This window comes from Procambarus clarkii, chromosome 19 (assembly GCF_040958095.1).
Source record: "Procambarus clarkii isolate CNS0578487 chromosome 19, FALCON_Pclarkii_2.0, whole genome shotgun sequence".
Taxonomy (NCBI): Eukaryota; Metazoa; Arthropoda; class Malacostraca; order Decapoda; family Cambaridae; genus Procambarus; species Procambarus clarkii.
The window spans coordinates 33,065,294-33,085,668 of record NC_091168.1 but is presented as its reverse complement, the minus strand read 5'-3'; the positions used below and the strand labels follow the sequence as shown (position 1 = coordinate 33,085,668).

At 51.3% G+C, this 20,375-nt stretch overlaps 3 protein-coding genes across 3 annotated transcripts in view; 2 read left to right on the top strand and 1 right to left on the bottom strand.

Moving 5' to 3' along the window:
- The first annotated feature begins 2,105 nt into the window (after window positions 1-2,105).
- LOC123757457 (uncharacterized) overlaps window positions 2,106-20,375 on the top strand; it is a 60,363-nt gene continuing 42,093 nt past the window's right edge. The window contains exon 1 of the mRNA XM_045741092.2: window positions 2,106-2,252. The gene's annotated coding sequence lies outside the window, so the exon portion shown is untranslated. The remainder of the gene's footprint in view (window positions 2,253-20,375) is intronic.
- Window positions 6,715-7,827, top strand: LOC138366405 (uncharacterized). Its single transcript, XM_069327448.1, has one exon. It carries the CDS (start codon window positions 6,715-6,717, stop codon window positions 7,825-7,827), a length of 1,113 nt encoding a protein of 370 aa, XP_069183549.1.
- LOC138366404 (uncharacterized protein PF3D7_1120000-like) overlaps window positions 17,808-20,375 on the bottom strand; it is a 28,362-nt gene continuing 25,794 nt past the window's right edge. The window contains exon 3 of the mRNA XM_069327447.1: window positions 17,808-17,897. Coding sequence (XP_069183548.1) covers window positions 17,808-17,897 — 90 coding nt within the window. The remainder of the gene's footprint in view (window positions 17,898-20,375) is intronic.

The following is a 20,375-nucleotide window of genomic DNA, read 5'->3' as shown; positions in this document are numbered from 1 at the left end:
CTCACTGAGGTAAGATTGTTGGTACTGAAGGATGGGAGTGACCTCTGACCCCCATAGTGTTGGGAAGTTTGAGAAGCATATGCCATTGTGGTTAAGTGTCAAAAGGCCTTGTACGCAGGTCAACAAACACCTTTGGGGTATCCATATGCAGGCGATGAGTCACAATAACGTGGCTGAAGTATGTACTATCCCCTACACCTGACTTTCCTCCTCAGCTCTCTCTTGCCTATTTAATGCCTGTCCCTACCTGTCCTCATCACAATCAACTTGAGAATGGTCCAGGACGGACCGAAACGTCGTCGTCCCTTCAATTTCTAGTGTGTGCTCTGGTCAACACCTTTGGGGTACTCATTTTTCTCAAGAGCTGCATGTGTGCCACGTCAAGAACATTAATGAAAGCATTTGGTGCTTTTATGCAATCTGAAGCCATACTGGCAAGAACTATAAATATAATGAACAAGAAGTATAATGTATTTATCTAGCAAGTAGTAGACCTGTTTGTATATTAGTTTCTCAAAAGTTGGGACAAGGTGGGCAGGATTGATATTGATCTAAAATTGCTGATTTCGGCGAGATCACCACTTTTATAGACTGTGATGACTTTAGTCATCTAAAGAATATCTGGGAAGGCCGCATTAAATAGCCTCGTATCACACTGTCTTAGGATGGTAGAGTGACGGTTTCGCTTCATGCAGGTCGGAGTTCAGTCCCCGACCGTCCAAGTGGTTGGGCACCATTCCTTCCCCCAGTCCCATCCCAAATCCTTATCCTGATCCCTTTTAAGTGCTATATAGTCGTAATGGCCTTGGCGCTTTCTCTTGATAACTACCTTACCTTATTTCTACCTGGTACAACAGCGCCTGGTTGGTACTCCTAGTACCCGGGTTCAGCTGGTTCCTGGTTTGGGACAAACCACTCACACACCTGGTACACTACAGCTAGTCCAACTGTTTCCTGGTACATTTTGGCCCACCTTGTATGTGTGACCTGGTTCTTGGTACATCAGGTCCCACCTTGTAGGGTGAGGCCCGGTTCTTGGCACACCATGGCCCACCTAGTATGCTGTGGTCTGGTTCCTGACAGGTCAAGACCATTGAACCAGGTACCTGGTTAGCGTTAGTCAGGGGCGTAAGAGAGGTATTAGGTAACGAGTGCGGAGGTCGAGGCGCAAGATGCTTCACAACCAGGACCCGGGGACGTTGGCCGTGCCTGGCCAGGGTCTGTGGCCTGCTCTGGCTTGTCCCTCTGTGTCCCCCTGTGTCCTCCCCTGTCTCCCCCCTCTGTTCCCCCCCCCGTGTCCCCCTGTGTCCTTGCCGCGGTATCCTCCCTCAGATAATGATGGCTGCACGCTGGCCATTAACATGTCCACCCTATTTATATTGCCTCTGGCGAATACCAACCAGGTCTGGCGCAGTGACCTGACACAGGGATCTGACACAGGGAGAGCCACGTATCCGGAGTGTGTGTGTGTGCAGGCGCGCGTTTAGTGAGCTCTAGCTCCTGTCCTCAGCCTCTCGTGCGGAGGGGTTGTTACGTTTTGATGTTGTTGGTAATGATGATTGGTGTGTGATGATTTGCTGTTATGTTCCCTCGTCTTGACCCCAGGAGATGTGACCCCCATTCTACCCCCTCCACCCCCATATACATACGAGGAAAGTGTGCGTATATATGTAAGTAGTTAAAACATTATTTCAGATTTCATGTCACATTGAATTTACCCTAAACTATGACAAAAGCACAATTACAGAAGTAATCACCTCATTCCATGGGTGTTATTTGACGCCCCCATTCTCTAACCCCCCCCCCCCCCGTAACTCCCCTTTCCCCATTAACACAAATGAAGATATATAGGGTAGAAATATAGGGTAGATATATAGGGTAGATATATAGAAAAGGGTGCGAGGGCTCCCCTTGGTAGTAGGGTCCAAAACCTGAGAGAAGTATTGCCCGACGTCAGCGCTGCTCTATAACCCGACCCGACGGAGCCTAACCCGACGGAGCCTAACCCGACGGCGCCTAACCCGACGGAGCCTAACCTGAAGCAAATAAGAAATAAAAGGTCAAATAAGAAATAAAACGTTATGGGGTTCGGGTGCCGCTGTCCTTCGCGGGTGTAGGGCCGGGCGGCGCGACTCCGCGAGCGCCAACTGCGACAGTATTGCCTTGGTCGTCAGTGAGTGAGGGTGTCGAGAGATTTGCTCCCGTGTTGACGTTCCGCCACTCTTCCAGCTTCAACGTTCTTCGCCACCAAGGTTCGAGCAATTTTGTGTATTTAATGTAATATATAACATTATTATTCTAAAATGATAGTTGCTATTGATGGTAATACAAAACATGAACTGCTGTACCCCTCCTCCTCTCAAAAAAAGATTAATTTTGAACTTTTATGAGGATTTGCGGAGAAAAAGGCTCGACTTTTCTTAGGCCTACGTAGTCTCCCCGGGCGCATTTTTGTTATATATTTTTCCTAGGCCTGGTATAGTACATGTACTGAACTAGGTCAAAGATTGTGTATGTTAAAGCTATAGTTGCGTATTTAGGCCTAGGATAGTTTAGGATTATAGATCCTAAATATAGGAACTATAAACTAGGATTGTATATAATCCTAGTTTAGGATTATACGTTGATGTGAGGTTGGTCCAGCGTTGATGTGAGGTTGGTCCAGCGTTGATGTGAGGTTGGTCCAGCGTTGATGTGAGGTTGGTCCAGCGTTGATGTGAGGTTGGTCCAGCGTTGATGTATGGTTGATCCTGCGTTGATATGAGGATGGTCCTGCGTTGGTGTAAGGTTGGTCCAGCGTTGATGTATGGTTGATCCTGCGTTGATGTGAGGTTGGTCCTGCGTTGGTGTAAGGTTGGTCCTGCGTTGGTGTAAGGTTGGTCCAGCGTTGATGTGCGGTTGGTCCTGCGTTGATGTGCGGTTGGTCCAGCGTTGATGTGAGGTTGGTCCAGCGTTGATGTATGGTTGATCCTGCGTTGATATGAGGATGGTCCTGCGTTGGTGTAAGGTTGGTCCAGCGTTGATGTATGGTTGATCCTGCGTTGATGTGAGGTTGGTCCTGCGTTGGTGTAAGGTTGGTCCTGCGTTGGTGTAAGGTTGGTCCTGCGTTGATGTGCGGTTGGTCCAGCGTTGATGTGAGGTTGGTCCAGCGTTGATGTGAAGGTGGTCCAGCGTTGATGTGAAGGTGGTCCAGCGTTGATGTAAGGTTGGTCCAGCGTTGATGTAAGGTTGGTCCTGCGTTGGTGTAAGGTTGGTCCAGCGTTGGTGTAAGGTTGGTCCAGCGTTGATGTGCGGTTGGTCCAGCGTTGATGTGCGGTTGGTCCTGCGTTGATGTGCGGTTGGTCCTGCGTTGGTGTAAGGTTGGTCCAGCGTTGATGTGAGGTTGGTCCTGCGTTGATGTGAGGTTGGTCCAGCGTTGATGTGCGGTTGGTCCAGCGTTGATGTGAGGTTGGTCCAGCGTTGGTGTAAGGTTGGTCCAGCGTTGATGTGAGGTTGGTCCTGCGTTGATGTGCGGTTGGTCCAGCGTTGGTGTAAGGTTGGTCCAGCGTTGATGTGAGGTTGGTCCAGCGTTGATGTGAGGTTGGTCCTGCGTTGATGTGAGGTTGGTCCTGCGTTGATGTGCGGTTGGTCCAGCGTTGATGTGAGGTTGGTCCTGCGTTGGTGTAAGGTTGGTCCTGCGTTGGTGTAAGGTTGGTCCAGCGTTGATGTGAGGTTGGTCCTGCGTTGGTGTAAGGTTGGTCCAGCGTTGATGTGAGGTTGGTCCTGCGTTGATGTGAGGTTGGTCCAGCGTTGATGTGCGGTTGGTCCAGCGTTGATGTGAGGTTGGTCCAGCGTTGGTGTAAGGTTGGTCCAGCGTTGATGTGAGGTTGGTCCTGCGTTGATGTGCGGTTGGTCCAGCGTTGGTGTAAGGTTGGTCCAGCGTTGATGTGAGGTTGGTCCAGCGTTGATGTGAGGTTGGTCCTGCGTTGATGTGAGGTTGGTCCTGCGTTGATGTGCGGTTGGTCCAGCGTTGATGTGCGGTTGGTCCTGCGTTGGTGTAAGGTTGGTCCAGCGTTGATGTGAGGTTGGTCCTGCGTTGATGTGAGGTTGGTCCAGCGTTGATGTGCGGTTGGTCCTGCGTTGGTGTAAGGTTGGTCCAGCGTTGATGTGAGGTTGGTCCTGCGTTGATGTGAGGTTGGTCCTGCGTTGATGTGCGGTTGGTCCAGCGTTGATGTGAGGTTGGTCCAGCGTTGATGTGAGGTTGGTCCTGCGTTGATGTGAGGTTGGTCCAGCGTTGATGTGAGGTTGGTCCTGCGTTGATGTGAGGTTGGTCCAGCGTTGATGTGAGGTTGGTCCAGCGTTGATGTGAGGTTGGTCCAGCGTTGATGTGAGGTTGGTCCAGCGTTGATGTGAGGTTGGTCCTGCGTTTATGTAAGGTTGGTCCAGCGTTGATGTATGGTTGATCCTGCGTTGGTGTAAGGTTGGTCCAGCGTTGATGTGCGGTTGGTCCTGCGTTGATGTATGGTTGATCCTGCGTTGATGTGAGGTTGGTCCTGCGTTGGTGTGAGGTTGGTCCTGCGTTGGTGTAAGGTTGGTCCTGCGTTGATGTGAGGTTGGTCCAGCGTTGATGTGAGGTTGGTCCAGCGTTGATGTGCGGTTGGTCCAGCGTTGATGTGAGGTTGGTCCTGCGTTGGTGTAAGGTTGGTCCTGCGTTGATGTGCGGTTGGTCCAGCGTTGATGTATGGTTGATCCTGCGTTGGTGTAAGGTTGGTCCTGCGTTGATGTGCGGTTGGTCCAGCGTTGATGTGAGGTTGGTCCTGCGTTTATGTAAGGTTGGTCCAGCGTTGATGTATGGTTGATCCTGCGTTGATGTGAGGTTGGTCCTGCGTTGGTGTAAGGTTGGTCCTGCGTTTATGTAAGGTTGGTCCAGCGTTGATGTATGGTTGATCCTGCGTTGATGTGAGGTTGGTCCTGCGTTGATGTATGGTTGATCCTGCGTTGATGTGAGGTTGGTCCTGCGTTTATGTAAGGTTGGTCCAGCGTTGATGTATGGTTGATCCTGCGTTGATGTGAGGTTGGTCCTGCGTTGATGTATGGTTGATCCTGCGTTGATGTGAGGTTGGTCCTGCGTTGGTGTAAGGTTGGTCCTGCGTTGGTGTAAGGTTGGTCCAGCGTTGATGTATGGTTGATCCTGCGTTGATGTGAGGTTGGTCCAGCGTTGATGTATGGTTGATCCTGCGTTGATGTGAGGTTGGTCCTGCGTTGGTGTGAGGTTGGTCCAGCGTTGGTGTAAGGTTGGTCCTGCGTTGGTGTAAGGTTGGTCCAGCGTTGGTGTGAGGTTGGTCCAGCGTTGGTGTGAGGTTGGTCCTGCGTTGGTGTAAGGTTGGTCCTGCGTTGATGTGCGGTTGGTCCTGCGTTGATGTGAGGTTGGTCCTGCGTTGGTGTAAGGTTGGTCCTGCGTTGATGTATGGTTGATCCTGCGTTGATGTGAGGTTGGTCCTGCGTTGGTGTAAGGTTGGTCCTGCGTTGATGTGAGGTTGGTCCAGCGTTGGTGTAAGGTTGGTCCTGCGTTGATGTGAGGTTGGTCCAGCGTTGATGTGAGGGTGGTCCAGCGTTGATGTAAGGTTGGTCCAGCGTTGATGTGAGGTTGGTCCTTACATCAACGCAGGATCCTCACATGATATACTGACTGTTAATTTCGGGTCGAATATGTCATATTTATTGAGCCGAGTTCGCCCCTGTTTACTCAGCAGTAATTGGTGACCTGGTTGTAAACACATTGTTGTGTGGTGTTCCAGGGATAACTAGTAGGGTAAGGCTGACCATGAGCTATGGGAAGGGAAAGCTCTCAGCCAGCTAACAGGAGTCAGCACTCGTAGTCCTGTTCAACGGATGAGTATGGGGTGCACAATAAACTAGCGGTCAGAGGCTGAGTATGGGGTGCACAATAAACTAGCGCTCAGAGGCTGAGTATGGGGTGCACAATAAACTAGCGCTCAGAGGCTGAGTATGGGGTGCACAATAAACTAGCGCTCAGAGGCTGAGTATGGGGTGCACAATAAACTAGCACTCAGAGGCTGAGTATGGGGTGCACAATAAACTATCCATCACTAACGCAACACACACACACAAGGTCAGTACAACCAGTGTTAGGATTGGTCAACAAAAGTACTTACGGGCTATTCATGCCCGTGCTCCCTCTTGGGTGGCATAATCTTGATCAATCAACAAAAGCAGCCGCGGGGGGCAGCAGTCACGCTAGTGAGGGTGTTGTATGCACCAACGTCCTCACTAGCATGTATCTTATATATAGGGATCATACCCTCTTTGCTTCCAGCTATGTCCTACTTCCTCCCAGTACAAAATGGGTGTCCATATCCTGCTAAAACAAGCACCCGGCTTCTCCCATAACAAATGGTTTCGGCAAAAACCGGTTTTGACACGGACCTGGCATGGAACACATGCACTCGTGTGGGTGTCAGTACCTCATTGATGCACAGCCTCGCCCCATGCACGCTGCCAGGAGCTTTGAAGAGCCTCTTGGTGCCGCGGGCACACACATGCTGGCCGCCCAGGATCTGCGGGAGTGGTCCGGGGGGGGGGGGCAGTGTCCGCTACTGTCCCAACAGGTTAGCTTAGGATTTAGTCAAGTTGGATCTGGGTTAAGTTGGGTTCGATTAGGTTTGATTGGGTTGGGTTGGGTCGGGACAGTACCCTTGTAGTCTGAATGATACCATGGTAGTTTGGATAGTGTGCGCCTGGACAATACCATGGTCGCCTGGACAGTACCGTGGTCGCCTGGACAGTACCGTGGTCGCCTGGACAGTACCGTGGTCGCCTGGACAGTACCGTGGTCGCCTGGACAGTACCGTGGTCGCCTGGACAGTACCGTGGTCGCCTGGACAGTACCGTGGTCGCCTGGACAGTACCATGGTCGCCTGGACAGTACCATGGTCGCCTGGACAGTACCATGGTCGCCTGGACAGTACCATGGTCGCCTGGACAGTACCATGGTCGCCTGGACAGTACCATGGTCGCCTGGACAGTACCATGGTCGCCTGGACAGTACCGTGGTCGCCTGGACAGTACCGTGGTCGCCTGGACAGTACCATGGTCGCCTGGACAGTACCATGGTCGCCAGGACAGTACCATGGTCGCCTGGACAGTACCATGGTCGCCTGGACAGTACCATGGTCGCCTGGACAGTACCATGGTCGCCTGGACAGTACCATGGTCGCCTGGACAGTACCATGGTCGCCTGGACAGTACGATGGTCGCCTGGACAGTACCGTGGTCGCCTGGACAGTACCGTGGTCGCCTGGACAGTACCATGGTCGCCTGGACAGTACCATGGTCGCCTGGACAGTACCATGGTCGCCAGGACAGTACCATGGTCGCCTGGACAGTACCATGGTCGCCAGGACAGTACCATGGTCGCCTGGACAGTACCATGGTCGCCTGGACAGTACCATGGTCGCCAGGACAGTACCATGGTCGCCTGGACAGTACCATGGTCGCCTGGACAGTACCATGGTCGCCAGGACAGTACCATGGTCGCCTGGACAGTACCATGGTCGCCAGGACAGTACCATGGTCGCCTGGACAGTACCATGGTCGCCTGGACAGTACCATGGTCGCCAGGACAGTACCATGGTCGCCTGGACAGTACCATGGTCGCCTGGACAGTACCATGGTCGCCTGGACAGTACCATGGTCGCCTGGACAGTACCATGGTCGCCTGGACAGTACCATGGTCGCCTGGACAGTACCGTGGTCGTGTGGTGCAGTTTGAGGTCGCACGAAGACTACATCACTCACCTCGTCAACCAACGAACACCTTTTATCTGAATAAAAATTTGAATTTGAATTTTGAATTTGAATTTAAATCTTGCCTTGGGTTTTTTGTTGGTCTTGTAAGACCTGTCAGCCTCTGGAGGGTTATTAAGGCCACCACAACACCTTATACTGACCAACCAGGAAGGGAGGTGGTACCAGTGGGACTAGCTACCACTAGCTGCTGACTGGTTACCAGTGAAGGTGACTTCACCAGCACGCGGGAAGCCGACATCTGTCAGCAAGTGGTTACAACGAACCCTCGACGCTCTCAGACAAGCCATGTTGTCACCTCGTGGTGGTGTGTCTGACTTGTGTGAAATGGACCTATTTATGACCCCCTGGGTGCCTGCTTGCTTGGTCTAGTGGACAACCACAGCAGTCTAGTGGACCCCACCACAGTCTAGTGGACCCCACCACAGTCTAGTGGACCCCACCACAGTCTAGTGGACCCCACCACAGTCCAGTAGACACCACCATAGTCCAGTAGACACCACCACAGTCCAGTAGACACCACCACAGTCTAGTGGACCCCACCACAGTCCAGTAGACCCCACCACAGTCTAGTAGACACCACCACAGTCTAGTAGACACCACCACAGTCCAGTAGACACCACCACAGTCCAGTAGACACCACCACAGTCTAGTAGACACCACCACAGTCCAGTGGACCCCACCACAGTCCAGTAGACACCACCACAGTCTAGTAGACACCACCACAGTCCAGTAGACACCACCACAGTCTAGTAGACACCACCACAGTCCAGTGGACCCCACCACAGTCCAGTAGACACCACCACAGTCTAGTAGACACCACCACAGTCCAGTGGACACCACCACAGTCCAGTAGACACCACCACAGTCTAGTAGACACCACCACAATCCAGTGGACCCCACCACAGTCTAGTAGACACCACCACAGTCCAGTAGACACCACCACAGTCCAGTAGACACCACCACAGTCCAGTAGACACCACCACAGTCCAGTGGACACCACCACAGTCCAGTGGGCACCACCACAGTCCAGTAGACACCACCACAGTCCAGTGGACACCACCACAGTTCAGTGGACACCACCACAGTCCAGTGGACACCACCACAGTCCAGTGGACACCACCACAGTCCAGTGGGCACCACCACAGTCCAGTAGACACCACCACAGTCCAGTGGACACCACCACAGTCCAGTGGACACCACCACAGTCCAGTGGACACCACCACAGTCCAGTGGACACCACCACAGTCCAGTGGACACCACCACAGTCCAGTGGACACCACCACAGTCCAGTAGACACCACCACAGTCCAGTGGACACCACCACAGTCCAGTGGACACCACCACAGTCCAGTGGACACCACCACAGTCCAGTGGACACCACCACAGTCCAGTGGACACCACCACAGTCCAGTGGACACCACCACAGTCCAGTGGACACCACCACAGTCCAGTGGACACCACCACAGTCCAGTGGACACCACCACAGTCCAGTGGACACCACCACAGTCCAGTGGACACCACCACAGTCCAGTGGACACCACCACAGTCCAGTGGACACCACCACAGTCCAGTGGACACCACCACAGTCCAGTGGACACCACCACAGTCCAGTGGACACCACCACAGTCCAGTGGACACCACCACAGTCCAGTAGACACCACCACAGTCCAGTGGACACCACCACAGTCCAGTGGACACCACCACAGTCCAGTGGACACCACCACAGTCCAGTGGACACCACCACAGTCCAGTGGGCACCACCACAGTCCAGTGGGCACCACCACAGTCTAGTAGACACCACCACAGTCTAGTAGACACCACCACAGTCTAGTAGACACCACCACAGTCCAGTAGACCCCACCACAGTCCAGTAGACACCACCACAGTCCAGTAGACACCACCACAGTCTAGTAGACACCACCACAGTCCAGTAGACACCACCACAGTCCAGTAGACACCACCACAGTCTAGTAGACACCACCACAGTCCAGTAGACACCACCACAGTCCAGTAGACACCACCACAGTCCAGTAGACACCACCACAGTCCAGTAGACACCACCACAGTCCAGTAGACACCACCACAGTCCAGTAGACACCACCACAGTCCAGTAGACACCACCACAGTCCAGTAGACACCACCACAGTCCAGTAGACACCACCACAGTCCAGTAGACCCCACCACAGTCCAGTAGACACCACCACAGTCCAGTAGACCCCACCACAGTCCAGTAGACACCACCACAGTCCAGTAGACCCCACCACAGTCTAGTAGACCCCACCACAGTCCAGTAGACACCACCACAGTCCAGTAGACACCACCACAGTCCAGTAGACACCACCACAGTCTAGTAGACACCACCACAGTCCAGTAGACACCACCACAGTCCAGTAGACCCTACCACAGTCCAGTAGACACCACCACAGTCTAGTAGACACCACCACAGTCCAGTAGACACCACCACAGTCCAGTAGACACCACCACAGTCCAGTAGACACCACCACAGTCTAGTAGACACCACCACAGTCCAGTGGACCCCACCACAGTCCAGTAGACACCACCACAGTCTAGTAGACACCACCACAGTCCAGTGGACACCACCACAGTCCAGTAGACACCACCACAGTCTAGTAGACACCACCACAGTCTAGTAGACACCACCACAGTCCAGTAGACACCACCACAGTCCAGTAGACACCACCACAGTCCAGTAGACACCACCACAGTCTAGTAGACACCACCACAGTCCAGTAGACACCACCACAGTCCAGTAGACACCACCACAGTCTAGTAGACACCACCACAGTCCAGTAGACACCACCACAGTCCAGTAGACACCACCACAGTCCAGTAGACACCACCACAGTCTAGTAGACACCACCACAGTCCAGTAGACACCACCACAGTCCAGTAGACACCACCACAGTCCAGTAGACACCACCACAGTCCAGTAGACACCACCACAGTCCAGTAGACACCACCACAGTCCAGTAGACACCACCACAGTCCAGTAGACACCACCACAGTCCAGTAGACACCACCACAGTCTAGTAGACACCACCACAGTCTAGTAGACACCACCACAGTCCAGTAGACACCACCACAGTCCAGTAGACACCACCACAGTCCAGTAGACCCCACCACAGTCCAGTAGACCCCACCACAGTCCAGTAGACCCCATCACAGTCCAGTAGACACCACCACAGTCCAGTAGACACCACCACAGTCTAGTAGACACCACCACAGTCTAGTAGACACCACCACAGTCCAGTAGACACCACCACAGTCTAGTAGACACCACCACAGTCCAGTAGACCCCACCACAGTCCAGTAGACCCCACCACAGTCCAGTAGACACCACCACAGTCCAGTAGACCCCACCACAGTCCAGTAGACACCACCACAGTCCAGTAGACACCACCACAGTCTAGTAGACACCACCACAGTCCAGTAGACACCACCACAGTCCAGTAGACACCACCACAGTCCAGTAGACACCACCACAGTCTAGTAGACACCACCACAGTCCAGTAGACACCACCACAGTCCAGTAGACACCACCACAGTCCAGTAGACACCACCACAGTCTAGTAGACACCACCACAGTCCAGTAGACACCACCACAGTCCAGTAGACACCACCACAGTCTAGTAGACACCACCACAGTCTAGTAGACACCACCACAGTCCAGTAGACACCACCACAGTCCAGTAGACACCACCACAGTCTAGTAGATCCCACCACAGTCCAGTAGACACCACCACAGTCCAGTAGACACCACCACAGTCCAGTAGACACCACCACAGTCTAGTAGACACCACCACAGTCTAGTAGACACCACAGTCCAGTAGACACCACCACAGTCTAGTAGACACCACCACAGTCTAGTAGACACCACCACAGTCCAGTAGACACCACCACAGTCCAGTAGACACCACCACAGTCTAGTAGATCCCACCACAGTCCAGTAGACACCACCACAGTCCAGTAGACACCACCACAGTCCAGTAGACACCACCACAGTCTAGTAGACACCACCACAGTCTAGTAGACACCACAGTCCAGTAGACACCACCACAGTCTAGTAGACACCACCACAGTCCAGTAGACACCACCACAGTCTAGTAGACACCACCACAGTCCAGTAGACACCACCACAGTCCAGTAGACACCACCACAGTCTAGTAGATCCCACCACAGTCCAGTAGACACCACCACAGTCCAGTAGACACCACCACAGTCCAGTAGACACCACCACAGTCCAGTAGACACCACCACAGTCTAGTAGACACCACCACAGTCTAGTAGATCCCACTACAGTTCAATGTACCTCCCCCCCCCCCCGTCACAGTCTAAGTTAACAGCGAAAGGTTCAACTCCAACAATAACACCTCCAATAAACCTCTTCACCTCTTCAATTGAACATTGCAAAAAAAATGTGTTATAATCTCTTGCAACAAGATGAGGTAAAGTGTATTTTTATTTTCACATTGCTAATACTGCAACCCGTTCTCGCACTTGTTAACAGTCAATATTGGCTTATTAATAAGTGCATATGTGACACACTAATTGATTGTCATATTGGCTTATTTAATAAGTGCATATGTGACATATTAATTGATTGTCATATTGGCTTATTTAATAAGTGCATATGTGACACACTAATTGATTGTCATATTGGCTTATTTAATAAGTGCATATGTGACATACTAATTGATTGTGATATTGGCTTATTTAATAAGTGCATATGTGACACTAATTGATTGTGAATATTTTAGTTTACCTTGAAAAGCTTCATAGAAAACACCGACCTCACCTAACCTTCTTAGTATGTTAAGATAAGCATCTTATTGCTTCTTAACTACAATTATTACTTAACCTATACCGTTTGAATACTCAGTCATACCGAGTTGAGGAACACAAAAGCCGCCCAACACTTAACGCTATTTTGGTAAGCATACACTTTGCTGGCCCTTGTCATAGTGAAGGCTTGTGAGGTGACGGACACGGTGCGTGATGCCAGCAACTACAGTGGTATTGACTGTGGTGGGCAGCACGAGTGGCTGCTGCCACACTCATGTCACTCTTGAGTGTTGAGGTGAGTGGCTGACATGTTGGTAATCCTGAGTTGTTGTTGGTCATCATGGGCAGTAAGGACAGGATAAGGACCAGGGGGGGGACAGGATAAGGACCCAGGACGGGCAGTAAGGACAGGATAAGGACCAGGGGGGGACATTAAGGACAGGATAAGGACCAGGGGGGGGACATTAAGGACAGGATAAGGACCAGGGGGGACAGGATAAGGACCAGGACGGACAGTAAGGACAGGATAAGGACCAGGGGGGGACAGGATAAGGACCCAGGACGGGCAGTAAGGACAGGATACGGACCAGGACAGGATAAGGACCCAGGACGGACAGGATAAGGACCAGGACGGACAGTAAGGACAGGATAAGGACCAGGGGGGGACAGGATAAGGACCAGGGGGGGACAGTAAGGACAGGATAAGGACCAGGGGGGACAGTAAGGACAGGATAAGGACCAGGGGGGGACAGTAAGGACAGGATAAGGACCAGGAGGGACAGTAAGGACAGGATAAGGACCAGGAGGGACAGTAAGGACAGGATAATGACCCAGGGGGGACAGTAAGGACAGGATAATGACCCAGGGGGGACAGTAAGGACAGGATAAGGACCAGGAGGGACAGTAAGGACAGGATAATGACCCAGGGGGGACAGTAAGGACAGGATAATGACCATGACGGACAGTAAGGACAGGATAAGGACCAGGAGGGACAGTAAGGACAGGATAAGGACCAGGACGGACAGTAAGGACAGGCTAAGGACCAGGAGGGACAGTAAGGACAGGATAAGGACCAGGAGGGACAGTAAGGACAGGATAATGACCCAGTGGGGACAGTAAGGACAGGATAATGACCATGACGGACAGTAAGGACAGGATAAGGACCAGGAGGGACAGTAAGGACAGGCTAAGGACCAGGACGGACAGTAAGGACAGGATAAGGACCAGGAGGGACAGTAAGGACAGTATAAGGACCAGGACGGACAGTAAGGACAGGATAAGGACCAGGAGGGACAGTAAGGACAGGATAAGGACCAGGAGGGACAGTAAGGACAGGCTAAGGACCAGGAGGGACAGTAAGGACAGGATAAGGACCAGGACTGACAGTAAGGACAGGATAAGGACCAGGACGGACAGTAAGGACAGGATAAGGACCACGACGGACAGTAAGGACAGGCTAAGGACCAGGAGGGACAGTAAGGACAGGATAAGGACCACGACGGACAGTAAGGACAGGCTAAGGACCAGGACGGACAGTAAGGACAGTATAAGGACCAGGAGGGACAGTAAGGACAGGCTAAGGACCAGGACGGACAGTAAGGACAGGCTAAGGACCAGGAGGGACAGTAAGGACAGGCTAAGGACCAGGAGGGACAGTAAGGACAGGATAAGGACCAGGAGGGACAGTAAGGACAGTATAAGGACCAGGAGGGACAGTAAGGACAGGCTAAGGACCAGGACGGACAGTAAGGACAGGCTAAGGACCAGGACGGACAGTAAGGACAGGCTAAGGACCAGGAGGGACAGTAAGGACAGGATAAGGACCAGGACGGACAGTAAGGACAGGCTAAGGACCAGGAGGGACAGTAAGGACAGGATAAGGACCAGGACGGACAGTAAGGACAGGATAAGGACCAGGACGGACAGTAAGGACAGTATAAGGACCAGGAGGGACAGTAAGGACAGGCTAAGGACCACGACGGACAGTAAGGACAGGCTAAGGACCAGGAGGGACAGTAAGGACAGGATAAGGACCACGACGGACAGTAAGGACAGGCTAAGGACCAGGACGGACAGTAAGGACAGGATAAGGACCAGGACGGACAGTAAGGACAGGATAAGGACCAGGAGGGACAGTAAGGACAGGATAAGGACCAGGACGGACAGTAAGGACAGGCTAAGGACCAGGAGGGACAGTAAGGACAGGCTAAGGACCAGGAGGGACAGTAAGGACAGGCTAAGGACCAGGAGGGACAGTAAGGACAGGCTAAGGACCAGGAGGGACAGTAAGGACAGGCTAAGGACCAGGACGGACAGTAAGGACAGGCTAAGGACCAGGACGGACAGTAAGGACAGGCTAAGGACGGGTTGAGAGTAACTGTGGTGCTGGACACTAGGTGTGGCGCCCTGGCCATAAGCCTATACTGTCCACCGTCAATACTAATCAACACAATTACGACCCTCATCTAGGTTAGGCCTAGTGCTTCCCCCCCCCCCCCACTTCCTTCTCTCTCTCTCTCTCTCTCTCTCTCTCTCTCTCTCTCTCTCTCTCTCTCTCTCTCTCTCTCTCTCTCTCTCTCTGTCTCTCTCTCTCTCTCTCTCTCTCTGTCTCTGTCTCTCTCTCTCTCTCTCTCTCTCTCTGTCTCTGTCTCTCTCTCTCTCTCTCTCTCTCTCTCTCTCTCTCTCTCTCTCTCTCTCTCTCTCTCTCTCTCTCTCTCTCTCTCTCTCTCTGTCTCTCTCTCTCTCTCTCTCTGTCTCTGTCTCTCTCTCTCTCTCTCTCTCTCTCTCTCTCTCTCTCTCTCTCTCTCTCTCTCTCTGTCTCTCTCTCTCTCTCTCTCTCTCTCTCTCTCTCTCTCTCTCTCTCTCTCTCTCTCTCTCTCTCTCTCTCTCTCTCTCTCTCTCTCTCTCTCTCTCTCTCTCTCTCTCTCTCTCTCTCTCTCTCTCTCTCTCTCTCTCTCTCTCTCTCTCTCTCTCTCTCTCTCTCTCTCTCTCTCTCTCTCTCTCTCTCTCTCTCTCTGTCTCTCTCTCTCTCTCTGTCTCTCTCTCTCTCTCTGTCTCTCTCTCTCTCTCTCTCTCTCTCTCTCTCTCTCTCTCTCTCTCTCTCTCTCTCTCTCTCTCTGTCTCTCTCTCTCTCTCTGTCTCTCTCTCTCTCTCTGTCTCTCTCTCTCTCTCTCTCTCTCTCTCTCTCTCTCTCTCTCTCTCTCTCTCTCTCTCTCTCTCTCTCTCTCTCTCTCTCTCTCTCTCTCTCTCTCTCTCTCTCTCTCTCTCTCTCTCTCTCTCTCTCTCTCTCTCTCTCTCTCTCTCTCTCTCTCTCTCTCTCTCTCTCTCTCTCTCTCTCTCTCTCTCTCTCTCTCTCTCTCTCTCTCTCTGGCTTTTAGTATATCATATCTTACCCTGTTAGTATGACCTCGTATCCCACCTATTTTTATAACCACACTGACATCGTTAGTGTGAGCTTGAAGCTCTTGACTCTTCTAGGTGTGTACTCACTTGTTTGTGCTTGCGGGGGTTGAGCTCTGGCTCTTTGGTCCCGCCTCTCAACCGTCAATCAACAGGTGTACAGGTTCCTGAGCCTACTGGGCTCTATCATATCTACATTATAAACTGTGTATGGAGTCAGCCTCCACCACATCACTGCCTAATGCATTCCATCTGTTAACTACTCTGACACTGAAAAAGTTCTTCCTAACGTCCCCGTGGCTCATTTGGGTACTCAGTTTCCACCTGTGTCCCCTTGTTCGCGTCCCTCCAGTGTTGAATAGTTTATCCTTCTCTACCCTGTCAATACCCCTGATGATTTTGTAGGTAGTGATCATGTCTCCCCTTACTCTTCTGTCTTCTAGTGTCGTAAGGTGCATTTCCCGCAGCCTTTCCTTGTAACTCATGCCTCTTAGTTCTGGGACTAGCCTAGTGGCATACCTTTGTACTTTTTCCAACTTCGTCTTGTGCTTGACAAGGTACGGGCTCCATGCTGGGGCCGCATACTGTTGCCCCACCATGCGTGGGCCCCATACACACAATGTGGCCCGCACTGTGTGTGTGTGTGTGACTTGTTGAGCTTGAAGCTGTTGACCCTTGTATGTATGTATGTGTGTGTGTGTGTGTGTGTGTGTGTGTGTGTGTGTGTGTGTGTGTGTGTGTGTGTGTGTGTATGTATGTATACTCACCTATTTGTGTCTGCAGGATCGAGCATTGACTCATGGATCCCGCCTTTCGAGCCATCGGTTGTTTAGAGCAATGACTACGGTCCCATTTCCCTATCATACCTAGTTTTAAAATTAGAAATACACAGTTTGCTTCCACAACCTGTTCCTGAAGTGCATTCCATTTTCCACTATTCTCACGCTAAAAGAAAACTTCCTAACATCTCTATGACTCATCGAGTTTTCAGCTTCCATCCATGTCCCCTCGTTCTGTTACTATTTCGTGTGAACATTTCGTCTATGTCCACTCTGTCAATCCCTCTGAGTATTTTATACGTTCCTATCATGTCCCCCCTCTCCCTTCTTGTTTCTAGTGTCGTAAATCACAGTTCCTTCAGGTGCTCTTCATACTCCATCCCTCGTAACTCTGGGTCGAGTCTCATTGCAAACCTCTGAACCTTTTCCAGTTTCCTTATATGCTTCTTCAGATGGGGACTCCATTATGAGGCGGCATACTCTAAGACTGGCCTCACGTAGGCAGTGTAAAGCACCCCAAATGCCTCCTTACTTAGGTTTCTGAATGATGTTCTAACTTTTACCAGTGTAGAGTACGCTGCTGTCGTTATCCTATTTATATGTGCCTCAGGAGATAGATTAGGTGATACGTCCACACCCAGGTCTTTTTCGCGCGTCGTCACAGGTAGGCTGTTCCCCTTCATTGTGTACCTCCCTGCTTCTGTCTGGTTGTCTTGTCTACAAAATTCTCTTTCGGTAAGTGTTACCAATATTTCTCGTGTTGTTCCATCCTTGCCCCAGTTGAGTCCCCCTTCATAAATTTGTAAAATCCTGACTCACATGACTAAAGCTTTTACCCCTCCTACAGTTCTGAAATGCCTTTTCCTTGAGCACTTTTCTTCACACTCCCACTCCATTTCCGCCTTCACGGATGGGTCTAAGTCTGCAGACAGTGTAGGCTTCTCTGTTGTTTTTCCTGACCACACCTATATGTGTCGCCTGCTTCCTGAGACTAGCATCGTTACGGCAGAACTTTATGCTATTCTCTATGCTCTTCGTCAACTGCTTTCTCGCTGTCCTCCTTTGTTGTTGTAGTTGACTCTTGCAGTGCCCTCATGGCTCTGGAGTCCTTTAATCCAGTCAATCTGGTATTAGTCGAGATTCAACATTGGCTGTGTCTTATCTCCAGTAGATTTAAGACAGTGGAGTTTTGTTGGGTTCAAAGCCATATTGGTATGTCCTTAAATGAGCATGCGGATGCTGCCGCAAAGGAATCTATCCTAAGTTGTCCCATCTCCTGTAAAGGTATTCCTTATTCCGACTTTTATCCATTCATTCCTCCATCCTTGACCGTTGGCAGGGTCGTTGGTCTTCTGCTACTGGTAACATACTGCGTGGTCTTAAGAGTAGTGTGTTCCCATGGCTTTCCTCCTACAACCGTAACCGGCGGTGGGAAACGGCTCTGGTGAGGTTGCATATTATCCATACACGCTTAACTAACGGGCACTTACTGGAGTGCCGCCCTGATCCCTTTTGTCCAAATTGCATTGTCCCTCTTACGGTTATGCATATCCTTGTTGAATGTCTGGACTTCCAGAAAGAATGTGTGTCTTCCTTCCAGACCGTCTCTTGTGGTCACCTGTTCCTCGATAGAATAGAATTCGTGGTGAATCGGATACCTTTGATATTGTTCGCCTTATGCGTTTCTGTTCTCATATTGGCATCCTTAGTGATATTTAGCGCCCTCTGATTATTCTGCACATTTGATGGAGCTACATAGCCTTCCCAGCTTGGTGCTTTCTTTTGATAATTACTTATTTCAGGAGACATGTTTGGCATGATATGAACTCCTAGATCTTTCTCTCTGTCCATTTCATGAAAAACAACTACTTGGGCTGGACGGTAGAGCGACGGTCTCGCTTCATGCAGGTCGGCATTCAATCCCCGACCGTCCAAGAGGTTGGGCACCATTCCTTTCCCCCCGTGTCATCCCAAATCTTTATCCTGACCCCTTCCAAGTGCTGCATGGTCGTATAATGGCTTGGCGCTCTCTCCTGATAGTTCCCTTCCCATTCAGTTTCCAGTGTCTGGCTTCCTTTTTCCTCCGCGTAGTTTCATTACATTTACTTAGGTTGACCTTTAGTAGCCATTTGTTGGACCATTCCTTCAGTTTCTCTAGGTCATCTTGTAGCCTCATGCTATCTTCCTGTTTTAATCCTCCTCATAATGTTTGCATCATCAGAGAGCATTGAGAGGAACGAGTCTATTCCCTCTGGGAGATCATTTACATATATCAGAAACAGTATTGAACCAAGGACTGGTCAGTGTGGGACTCCACTGATAACGCCTTGCCACTCGGAGACCTTTCCCCTCACAGTGACTCACTGTCTTCTGTTGCTTAGGTACTCCCTTATCCAGTCGAGTACCTTCCCTTTCACTCCAGCCTGCATCTCCAGCTTGTGCACTAGTCTGTGTCAAAGGCTTTCTGACAATCCAAAAATAAGCAGTCTGCCCACACCTCTCTTTTTTTTGCCTGTGTGTGTATTCACCTAGTTGTGCTTGCGGGGGTTGAACTCTACTCTTTCTGCCCGCCTCTCAACTGTCAATCAGCCATTTCTAACTACTGTTCCCCCCCCCACACACACACACCAGGAAGCAGCCCGTGACAGCTGACTAACTCCCAGGTACCTATTTACTGCTAGGTAACAGGGGCATAGGGTGAAAGAAACTCTGTCCATTGTTTCTCGCCAGCGCCCGGGATTGAACCCGGGACCACAGGATCATGTGTCCAGCGTGCTGTCCGCTCGGTCGGGCCCCCTCCCCCCTGTGTGTGTGTGTTTATTCACTTAGTTGTGCTTGAGGGGGTTGAGCTCGCTGCTCTTTCGGCCTGCCTCTCAACTGTCAATCACCCACACACACACAGGAAGAAGCCCGTAACAGGTGTCTAACTCCCAGGTACCTATTTACTGCTAGGTAACAGGCGCATCAGGGTGAAAGAAATTGCCCATTTTGTTTCTGCCATCACCGGGGATCGAACTAGGACCATAGGATTACGAGTCCAGAGTGCTGTCCACTCAGCTATCACGGGCCCCATATCTGCTTATTGAGGAATGTGTGTGTGTGTACTCACCTATTTGTGCTTGCGGGGGTTGAGCTTTGGCTCTTTGGTCCCGCCTCTCAACAGATCAATCAACTCGTGTACAGGTTCCTGAGCCTAATGTGTGTGTGTGTTTGTATTCACCTAGTTAATAATGTGTGTGTGTGTGTGTGTGTGTGTGTGTGTGTGTGTGTATTCACCTAATTGTGTTTGCGGGGGTTGCGGCCCGCCTCTCAACTGTCAACCAACTGATTTTACTAACTACTTTTTTTTCCCCCACACCACACACACACACACCCCAGGAAACAGCCCATGACAGCTGACTAACTCCCAGGTACCTATTTACTGCTAGGTAACGGGCATTCAGGGTGAAAGAAACTTTGCCCATTTGTTTCTGCCTAGTGCGGGAATCGAACCCGCGCCACAGAATTACGAGTCCTGCGCGCTATCCACCAGGCTACCAGGCCCCCTGTGTGTGTGTGTGTGTGCACGCATTAAGTTGACCGAGGC

Excerpts from the sequence above, each read along its gene's own strand:
- LOC138366405 (XM_069327448.1), top strand. The coding sequence starts at position 6,715 with ATGGTAGTTTGGATAGTGTGCGCCTGGACAATACCATGGTCGCCTGGA.